At 44.1% G+C, this 9,544-nt stretch overlaps 1 protein-coding gene across 4 annotated transcripts in view; it reads right to left on the bottom strand.

The window, feature by feature from the left end:
• PARG (poly(ADP-ribose) glycohydrolase) overlaps positions 1 to 9,512 on the bottom strand; it is a 49,913-nt gene extending 40,401 nt beyond the window's left edge. For 2 of the 4 annotated variants that reach the window (XM_070946536.1, XM_070946535.1), the window contains exons 1-6: positions 9,273 to 9,512; positions 8,473 to 8,539; positions 6,268 to 7,239; positions 5,182 to 5,347; positions 3,690 to 3,812; positions 1,918 to 2,001 (exon numbers count right to left, since the gene is read on the bottom strand). In XM_070946536.1, the coding sequence (XP_070802637.1) occupies positions 1,918 to 2,001; positions 3,690 to 3,812; positions 5,182 to 5,347; positions 6,268 to 7,239; positions 8,473 to 8,539; positions 9,273 to 9,435 (1,575 nt within the window). In that variant the 5' untranslated portion in view covers positions 9,436 to 9,512. Of the gene's footprint in view, positions 1 to 1,917; positions 2,002 to 3,689; positions 3,813 to 5,181; positions 5,348 to 6,176; positions 6,227 to 6,267; positions 7,240 to 7,908; positions 7,993 to 8,472; positions 8,540 to 9,272 lie in introns of those variants that run through there. The other 2 variants (XM_070946537.1, XM_070946538.1) reach the window with 2 other exon arrangements.
• Positions 9,513 to 9,544: the final 32 nt, after the last annotated feature.

Raw genomic sequence — 9,544 nt, forward strand, 5'->3', positions numbered from 1 at the left:
TCAGATTCATTGTTATCATCCACCTGCTGGGAATGCAAGCCGAGATGAAGCGGAGGGCTGGGCTTCATTACCTCGGCCGCCACTGTGTGGGTGCGAAAGTCGTGGCTACAAATAATGAAACCTTTGACCACAAGAAATCCAATCTATATTTGAGCAGAGTTACCTTGAGGTAAGGTGGGTGGTCAATAAAATTAACAACACCACCACCACCACCACCACCTGGTCTCTAGTAAAGTGTCTTCTAGCTATCAGTCAAGTCTGAGCCCATATAGGAGGAGACAGAGGCTTTTTGCATAGATTAAGTTGCCAAATTATTGTTACAACCAGGGCTGTGAAATTTGTTGAATTTCTACTCCCTGAGGCCAAAAAGAAAAAAAAAAAATCTGATACCTGAAAGAGGAAACTGAAATATTAACCTCCTCTCCAGCTTCTAAGGAACTTTTCAAACACAGAAGCCAAAAGGTTTTTTTTCCACAGAAGGCAAAAAAACAGAACAAGAATTTGAGATGATCCAGAAGGAAATAATCCCTCTAACTGGCTTTCCAGTTAAATATAGTTAGGATCTATCAAGAAAATGTGATGAAACTATATGCATAAATACTATACTATTTTAATTCTTTCAAGGGATGTAATCCTTAGACCAGAGCGTAGTTCTGGTAACTAACTACAGCCAGCAATTATTCTTCAGCGTAATGTAAAATCTCTCTCTCTCTCTCTCTCCCTTAACACTGACTTTTAAAAATTATTATAAAAATCACTGGGTTCCACAAAAAATTCTTTTAATAAGAAACTGTATTTCCTTATCCAAAATGATGAATTTTAACTATAACCACCCCTATGATGAGTAAGAAGTAAATTGCCACATTTATAACTTGTAAATTCCTGGAAATGCATACAGCAGGAATTTGCTCAGCCAGTAAGCCCCAGTCAATGGTACGGCTTAAGTAAGGAATCAATGCTAAAATTCTGCGGCTTCCTAACTACCATGATTCCTCATTAAAAACCATTCCCAACCTAATTTCATAAATGACTGCTTGCATTCTCATGGCAGAAATCTCCTATATTTTGAAGAATGGGTTGTAAAACCAAATTGCAACGTTCAGCAAGTCGCAGGTGGGGAGGACCATAAAGCAAATAGAGGCAGTCCTTGTCTTAGGACAATTCACTTAGTGATGCTTCAAAGTTACAAGAGTTTATGGTCATGTGATCAAAATTCAGGCATTTGACAACCGGCAGATATTTATGACGGTTGCAGAATAGCAATGGCAATAGCCCTTAAGACCTATATACCACTTCACAGTGCTTTACCAGCCCTCTCTAAGCGGTTTACAGAGTCAGCCTATGGCCCCAACAATCTGGGTCCTCGTTTTACCCACCTTGGAAAGGATGGAAGTCTGAGTCAACCTTGAGCCCGGTGAGATTCGAACTGATGGCAATGGGCAGAGTTTGCCTACAATACTAGATGAGATAGCAACAGCACTTAGACTTATATACTGCTTCACAGGGCTTTCCAGCCCTCTCTAAGCGGTTGACAGAGTCAGCCTCTTGCCCCCAACAATCTGGGTCCTCATTGTACCGACCTCGGAAAAGATGGAAGGCTGAGTCAACCTTGAGCTTGGTGAGATTTGAACTCCTGGCCAGGAGGAGTGAGTCAGCTTGTGGTGCTGCCTTCTAACTGCTGAGCCACCGCAGGATGGCTACTTCCCAACAAGCAAACGGAGGAAGCAGATCGCTGCATGACCGATTCCCTCAACTGCAGTGATTCTCTTAATAGCCATGGCAAAAAAACCCACAAGAACCCCAACCCTATAAAACCAGCCGCCAATTCCGTGGCCGAGCAATGGAAACTGTGGTCCAAATTTTGGTGGTTAAGTTGAGGACTGGCTGATTACAGTCTGTATCTGCAAAGTCTTTTACCTTCAAATCTCGGGAACATGTGAATTTCTTGAGGAGCGAAGTCTGTATTAATTCCCATCGGCTCCCAGCAGTCCTATCGCCGTTCTTTATAAAGAAAAAAATATTTGTGTATCATATTAAAACCATTCAGCGTCTTAAGGTTTACTTTCCTATGAGAGCAAAGAAAACTGTGCGTGTAATTTATAAAGCATTAACCAAATTTACAACTGCATTGCTATTCGGGAAGGAAGTATGAAGCATTTACTTAAAATTTAAGAATATTGTACATAGTAATCAACCCTTTCCTCCCCCCCCCCGACTAGTTTGCAGTAGTAATATAATTTAGCATCACGTTTTCTACTAAAAACTTCATTTTATGGCCATCCACACAGACTAAAAAAGGGTTTATAGGACACCGATTTCCTACACGCCTGACATCCTTCACAGCCTTAGAATGAAACCCTTAAAACCCTTATGAATCCGGACTCCCTCCGGTAAAATCCAATACCAACCTCATCCCAATGAATCATAAACCGGTTTTCAGATCAACCCTCGCAATAAAAGAGAACATAAGGTGAGCAAGTCCTGCAAACATGCGACAGATACAGTATATGGGGAAAATATTTTAAGTCACGTGGCCCTCAATTCTTTGGAAAGAAATGAAAAGAATCCCTTTAAATAAGAAAGCTTTGGCTGTCAGTCCAACTGACCTGAGGGTGGGCAGGAACCAAGGCCATGAGCACAGGAGACGATCCCTGAGGCAAACAGGTTCTCAAATCACTTTTTGGCTTAAAAGCCTCTGGGCTCCAAAACACAGGCAGTCCTCGACTTACAACAGTTCATGTAGTGACCGCTCAAAGTTACAACGGCACTGAAAAAAGTGACTTGTGACCACTTTTCACGCTTATAACCACTGCAGCAGCCTCACCGTCACCTGATCAGAACTCAGGGGCTTGCCAACCGATTCGTATCTATGACGGCTGTGGTGTCCCGGGGGGGGGGGGGTGTCACGTGATCCCCTTTTGTGACCTTCTGACGAAGTCAGTAGAGAAGCCAGATTCATTTAACAACCGCGGTACTAACTTAATAACTGCAATGATTCACTTAACAACTCTGGCAAGAAAGAGTCATAAACTGGGGCAAAATTCACTTAACAAATGTCTCGCTTAGCAACAGAAATTTTGGGCTCAACCGTGGTGGTAAGTCGAGGACTACCTCTAAACGTAACCAGCACAAAGTGGTGCTAACTGCTCAGACTTCCTAAGCCCATTGATAACGTGGCAGCTGCTTTTCAAGAATTGTACAGTTCCATCTTGTTTGGTACTCAACGCGCACAATCCAGAAGTTGTCGTCGTCAGCTGCCCTGTGACTCACTACCTGACTCCCTATGTGGACAATCCGTTTGGTACTCAACATTGTTGGTACTCATCGCACCTCCTGGAACCAGTTAACGCTGAGTACCGAGGTTCCCCAGTAGTCCCACTTACCTAATAAAACTATCATTTTCTAATGCTGAACTTTACTTTAAAAATTAACATTGTTAATTTTTTGCTTGTGCCTATGGAACAAGCTGGAACCACAGGTTCATACATCATGGAAATATTTGCTTATGGAAATGTCAGCAAAAGAGCTGCCACGGATATTAATTTATACAATATATTGATTACAGACAATGCATCTTGCACATCAGAAACAACTGGCCGACAAAAGTAAGACCAAGATTATAAAAGGCCCTTAGAGCACAGCCAAGAGACACAGAGGATCCTGTTGCTTAAGCAGTAGTGTTGCCTCACCTCATCCTCTACAGGATATAAATTCTGTTCCGAGCAAGGCATTTTCACGTGTTTATTGTCCCATGAATCCTTATAATGGGTCGGGAAAGGTTTAGGTACTTCTCCTTCCTTCAGAAGATCTACCTGCAACAGAGAAGACAGGCTGAAGAACAGAAGCAAATCATCTTTAAGCTAAAGATCCGTATTTGCAACACTTCAAGGCTTTTGCAACCACCAAATACACGTGTCGGTGTTTCTCAGCCTCAGCAACCCTTAAGGTGTGTGGACTTCAACTCTGAGAATTCCTCTGCTCGTTGAAGCCCAAACATTTTAAAAATTGTTAAAGTTGGGAAACATTTATATACGGAGGCCTTCTCTTGACTTAGGAACCATTCTGTTCCAAAAAAATCTCGTTACTTTTTGTACAAATTTGGGTATTTAGCTGTGCACTTTGTTACTTGATGTTTTAGGTACCATTTGCATTTTCAGACTTAAAGCCTGAATATATTTACATAAATATATTTAATATATATTTACAGAGAGTATCTGTAGTTATATCTAACGCTTTACTTCATACAATGCAACCTATGCTCGTTTTACGTCAAATAGATATTACTGGATTTTCTCTCTTTCTCAATGAAGTTGTAGCAAGCTACTGTAATAAAATACTGAAAAAGAACACATCATATTGGCTTAGAAATATTAAGAATTGACTAGCAAATTATGTATTGCACCTCAACACTTCATCTCAAAAAATCTGCTTGTGATGTGTGCAACTGATACGAAACAAGATTTCCTTCCTTCCTTCCTTCTCCACTCTGAGTCCCATTTGAGCAGACAAATGGAACTTCTCAGTCCTCCAGGTCATGGTTGCCCCAAAGGTAACCTGTTTTCAAGACTTTCTGGTTTATCTTTGAAGACGTTTCGCTTTTCATCCAAGAAGCTTCTTCAGCTCTGGCTGGATGGTGCAAATGGAAGGATTTATACTCCTTTCAACAGTTCCAAGGCCGCTCCACACCCATTTGCACTACTCAAGTGACCCTGAGGACACAGATAAACCTCCAAGTGGCCTCAAGGACTCTCGAAAAAGGATGCAAATGTCCTGCAAGGAGTACAAATCCTTCCATTCCCCACCATCCAGTCAGAGCTGAAGAAGCTTCTCGGATAAGAAGCTAAACGTCTTCAAAGAAAAAACAGAAAGTCCAGTGGCCTCTTGAAAAAAGGTTACCTTTGTGGGAACAAATGAGAGTTTGGAAATCAGGAAGTGAAGATGAAATCCCCTTACTTGTGTTCTAACACAAGAGCAGCACTAAACCAAACCTGCTTATACCTGTGCTTGTATAAAACATACGATTCATTCCCAATTTTCTCTCTTTCTGAGATCCAGAGTTTGGGGGTGTCAGGATGTATCACTCTAAGTACTTCCTCAACCTACAAAACGTCAAGATGTAATGGAAGAGTGACCAGAGGGTCACTCTGGACGGAAGAGTCACCAGTAAAGGACATGTCATACCCTGATTGTAACCGTATGATTGGCAGATGGCCTCAAATGAGGAAGATGAAGCCCACAGACTGGCATTCTTCGCATCTCTTCAATTGGGGTCCCAAACCACTTTTTGTTAGTTGGGAGTGAGGGAGGGGTATATCTACAATGCTTCCTTCCTGGGCGGTGTTCACTCCTGTCATTGAAAGATTAAAACGTTCATTGTGGAAACAAAAATGATTAGCAATAAACAGGACCCTAATAAAAACTAAAACCAACAAGGATGAAATACAGGAAGTCCATAATTTACAACAATTTGGACAGTGACTGTTTGAAGTTACAACAGCACTGAAAAAAATGGCTTATGATCGTTTTCCACACTTCTAACGACTGCAGCATCCCCCATGGCCACGTGATCAAAATTCAGACGCTTGGCAACCGACTCATATTTGTGACCATTGCTGCGTTCCCAAGGTCATGTGATCCACTTTTGCAACCTTCTGACAAACGAAGTTAATGGGGGAGCCAGATTCCCTTAACAACTACATTGGTTTTCACCTAACAGCTATAGCAAGAAAGGACTTAAAATGGGGCAAAACCCATTTAACGGCTGTCTTGCTTAGGAACAGCAATTTTGGGCTCAATTGTGGTCATATGTCAAGACTAGCTGTATTTAGTACTGTCAGCTAACATGTCAAACGAACTAGCCAAATTACTCAATAGCAAAACAGCAGCACTTCTGGTATTAGTGAGTCTGGTCCTTAAAAGCAATCCAATTCAGAAAAGTACAAATGATCCTTCCTTTATTATCATTATGATATTAAGTGCCCACTTCCCAATTGCAACTTCTGGTATTATTGTGTGAGAATTTTGGATCGGCTGTGTTTTATTCCAAATCTGGACCGATGAAATGGAATAATGGAACAATGAAAAAAGCCTTTTAAAAACTCAAGAGAGTTTTCCACCATCCCCAAAACCTCTCGTCCTGTCCTATGCCACCCGGTGATTTTGCCACACTGAAGTACCTGTGTCTGTTTTCCATTTTCCTCTGTCACAACTCAAAAGCAGCTCATGGTAATCCCAAATTAAGAGACCCGGGGGAGGGGAAACCAATACCTTTTCTCATCCCCTCTATGGACCCGTGGGAAATGGGCGGTAATTTTAGAGTCCTTCCTTCCCCCGTGCTTGGCACTTCTGCCCTCCGATGCCAGGTGAGGCGAGGTTCCCAATACTTCCATGTGCATTTCAGTATCTTTCCAGGGACCGTCCACTCCTTCGGTGTTGAGGCTAAATCGGGGCCCTTCGCTTTTCGGGGGAGCAAACTGTCGCTTTCTGGATTCCGGGTCAGTCTCTGTCCTCTGGAACTGGGTGGAATTGCCTGGACCTTCCGACACACTGAGATCTCCGTGGTCCTCGAGAAGGGGACTGATTTCTTCATCCGCCTCTGACCCCTGGCAACTGTTTTTGGAATTATCCACATCCATCGGCGATTCAGGCTCACTCTCCTTCTCAAAAGAGGGCGACTCCCCTAAGCACCCCTGATCTCTGTCCCGAAAGCCATAAAGATCGGACGAAGTCGCCAGACAGCCTCCGTCGGAAAGCGGGCTCTCCGGGATCAAGTCTGCCTCGTCCGGCTCAGCTTTAAAACCTACTGGATCCTCAGAACTGCAATTTTTCAATGGCTGCGGACTCTGTGGAGTTACTTCCCTTGCAGGATCCCAGTCTTTGGAAGCCTGTTTTAGATTTGGCATCTTTGTGGGGCTGCCTATCGAAAGCTTCCTGGCGGGACAGTTTTCCCGGATTTCAGGATCGGTTCGATAAGCCTGAGCACCGGTTTTGTATACATTCGCATTTTTCAAGGGCTCGCTTGCCTGTCTTTGTTTCAGAGCCTCGGCTTCAGATAGCTTATCCCTACAGGTGTCCTCAGCCGGAGGAAAAAAACTCTGCATGGTACTCATTTCTGCGGATAAATTTGAGCAGCCCGGCTGGAAGAGGCCCTCGGCCTTTTTGGCATCATTGTCGAAAACATGATCTTTTTTAACAAAGGCCATTTGGGACTCTGCTTCTATGTTGCTTCTTTTGCTTTGTCTGGAAAAGAAAAGAAAAGAAAAGAAAAGAAAAGAAAAGAAAAGAAAAGAAAAGAAAAGAAAAGAAAAGAAAAGAAAAGAAAAGAAAAAGAATATACAGTTTCACAAAAAACGGAAAGCCATTACACACAATTCCACACCACTGGCCAGGCTGCTAGCAATTGGTATCCCAACATCTGGAGGGTACCCAGTTGCCTATCTCCAAATTAAAATATTAAAAAGCTTTTAGAAAGCTTGATTTGAGCATTACTTTCATTCTAATTTTTCTAGATTAGTTTCTATCCTAATTCCATCATTAGGTCAAAGGACTGTGTACTTCTAAAGTATTTCTATACTTTGCTATATTACAGGAAGTTCTTGACTTACAACAATTTGTTTACTGACCGTTCAAAGTTGCAGCAACACTGAAAAAAGTGACTTATGACTGTTTGTCACCCTTATGACCCCCATGGTTACTTGATTAAAATTCAGTTATTTTGGAAACTGCAATGTATTTGTGACGGTTGCAGCATCCCCCAGGGTCACTTGATCAAAAGAAGGTTTTATAACCTTCAGATTAGCAAAGTCATTGGGGAAGCCAGATTCACTTAACAGTTGAGTTCCTTAAATGCATGATTCACTTAACCACTATGACAAGAAAGGTCGTAAAATGGGGCAAGAGTCACTTAACTGTCTTGGTTGGCAAAGGAAATTTTGGGTTCAACTGTGGTCGCAAGTTGAGGAATTACCCGTATTTCTTTTTTCTAATTTCCTGAGTATAGGGATTCTTTTCTGACCTTTTTTTTAAAAAAAAAATATGGTTATTGACAGCTTCTAAAAGCTGAAAAGCGCCACAAGACACAACAGAAATAACAGGCAAAAGGTATGGTGTTTTCTCATAAAAATGCCCAAGATACTGCAAATGAGTAAATTGCAATTAAAAAATGAGAAGGATAAACTAACCAATCAAGCCAAGCTGAATTTGATTAAACACCCTTCCTTTACAAAACTCCCCAAATGAGAAGCAGGTCCTCGGCGTCTGATATCAGTTTTGTGACACATGTCACCATTTACACTGTTCCTTCTTTTTGTTGACATCTTTGTTAATAAAAGTATACTTCACTAAAAGTCATCTTATAACAGCAAAAGCTAACGTTTTGGAGGCCTATTAGCATTCTGGTGGAATAATCTGACAGTAGCCATTCCTATAGGCTGCAGCAGAAATAAAATTAGTTGAACCTTGTTTTCGTTTTACCTTTCAGATCCTACAGTTCTGGGTCCTTTGTTCTCCATCCAAGAGGTAATCCTCTTTTGTTTGTAAACTGGAAGGAAATGCACAGTAGTTTTACTGGAAGTGGGAAGGTTGGACCCAAACACACCAATCTTAAAACAGATGTCTATAAATTAATACATTTACTCTGGTGTTTAATTAGCAGGAAGGCGACCTCATCAGTTTGGGACAATACACCAAAGCATTCAGCATCACCTGCGTATCCAAATACGCAGGTGTCGTTTACCAAAGCGCCACTCTTCCGAAAGACCGAGCTACAGGTAGACCCTGACTTGCGGTCTTCCTGGCCGCTTGTGGTTAAGGGAATCTGGCTGCCCCGTTGGCTTTGCTGGCCAGAAGGTCACGTGAGCCCAGGACCCTGCAGCCCTCCGGAATGGGAACCGGTGGCAGAGTGTCCGAATTTTGATCCTGTGACCGACCCTCCCCCCCCCGAGGATGCTGCAGCGGCCCCAGGTATTTAAAAAGAAGAGGGTCGCAAGCCCCTCTCCCCCTCCACCGCTGCCCTTCCGACTCCCAAGGGCCACTCAACAAACGGTGGGGAGTCCAGGGCCCCCTGCAGCTAAGCTCGGCCTCTCTTACTGGGTCCAAAGCACCTTGAGGGGGCGGGGGGAGGGGGGGCGGGCCTGAATTCAGAGGCTGAAGACAACGGGGCCTCCGAGGGGAGGGAGGCAGAGGGCGAAGGGGGCACCGGTGGGATCTCCTGGTGGCCTCCCATCCCTCCCTCCGCCTCAATCAGCGGGGCGGGGCGGGGGGCGCGCGCTGACCTTTGTTGCCCACGGTGGCTGAGGGGCCGGCGGGTCCGGGCCCTTCCTCCCGGCGGCGGGGAGGCGGCGGGGGCTGCGGGACCACCGCCTCGGAGGAAGGGAAGAAGCCGGGGCCCAGGCGAGCCCTTTTCCCGGGGGGTTCACACTCGGGCCCCGCGCTCATGCTGGGGGGGGCGACCCAGGTCACCCCCGGGGGACGGAGGAGACCGGACCCATCCTCCCGCTTCCGCTTCCGCGTTTCCCCGCCGAGCCGGAAGGCGACTGTCGCAAAG

The sequence above is a fragment of the Pituophis catenifer genome, unplaced genomic scaffold (assembly GCF_029215685.1).
Source record: "Pituophis catenifer annectens isolate HBS135680 unplaced genomic scaffold, rPitCat1.0.hap2 SCAF_6, whole genome shotgun sequence".
Classification (NCBI taxonomy): Eukaryota; Metazoa; Chordata; class Lepidosauria; order Squamata; family Colubridae; genus Pituophis; species Pituophis catenifer.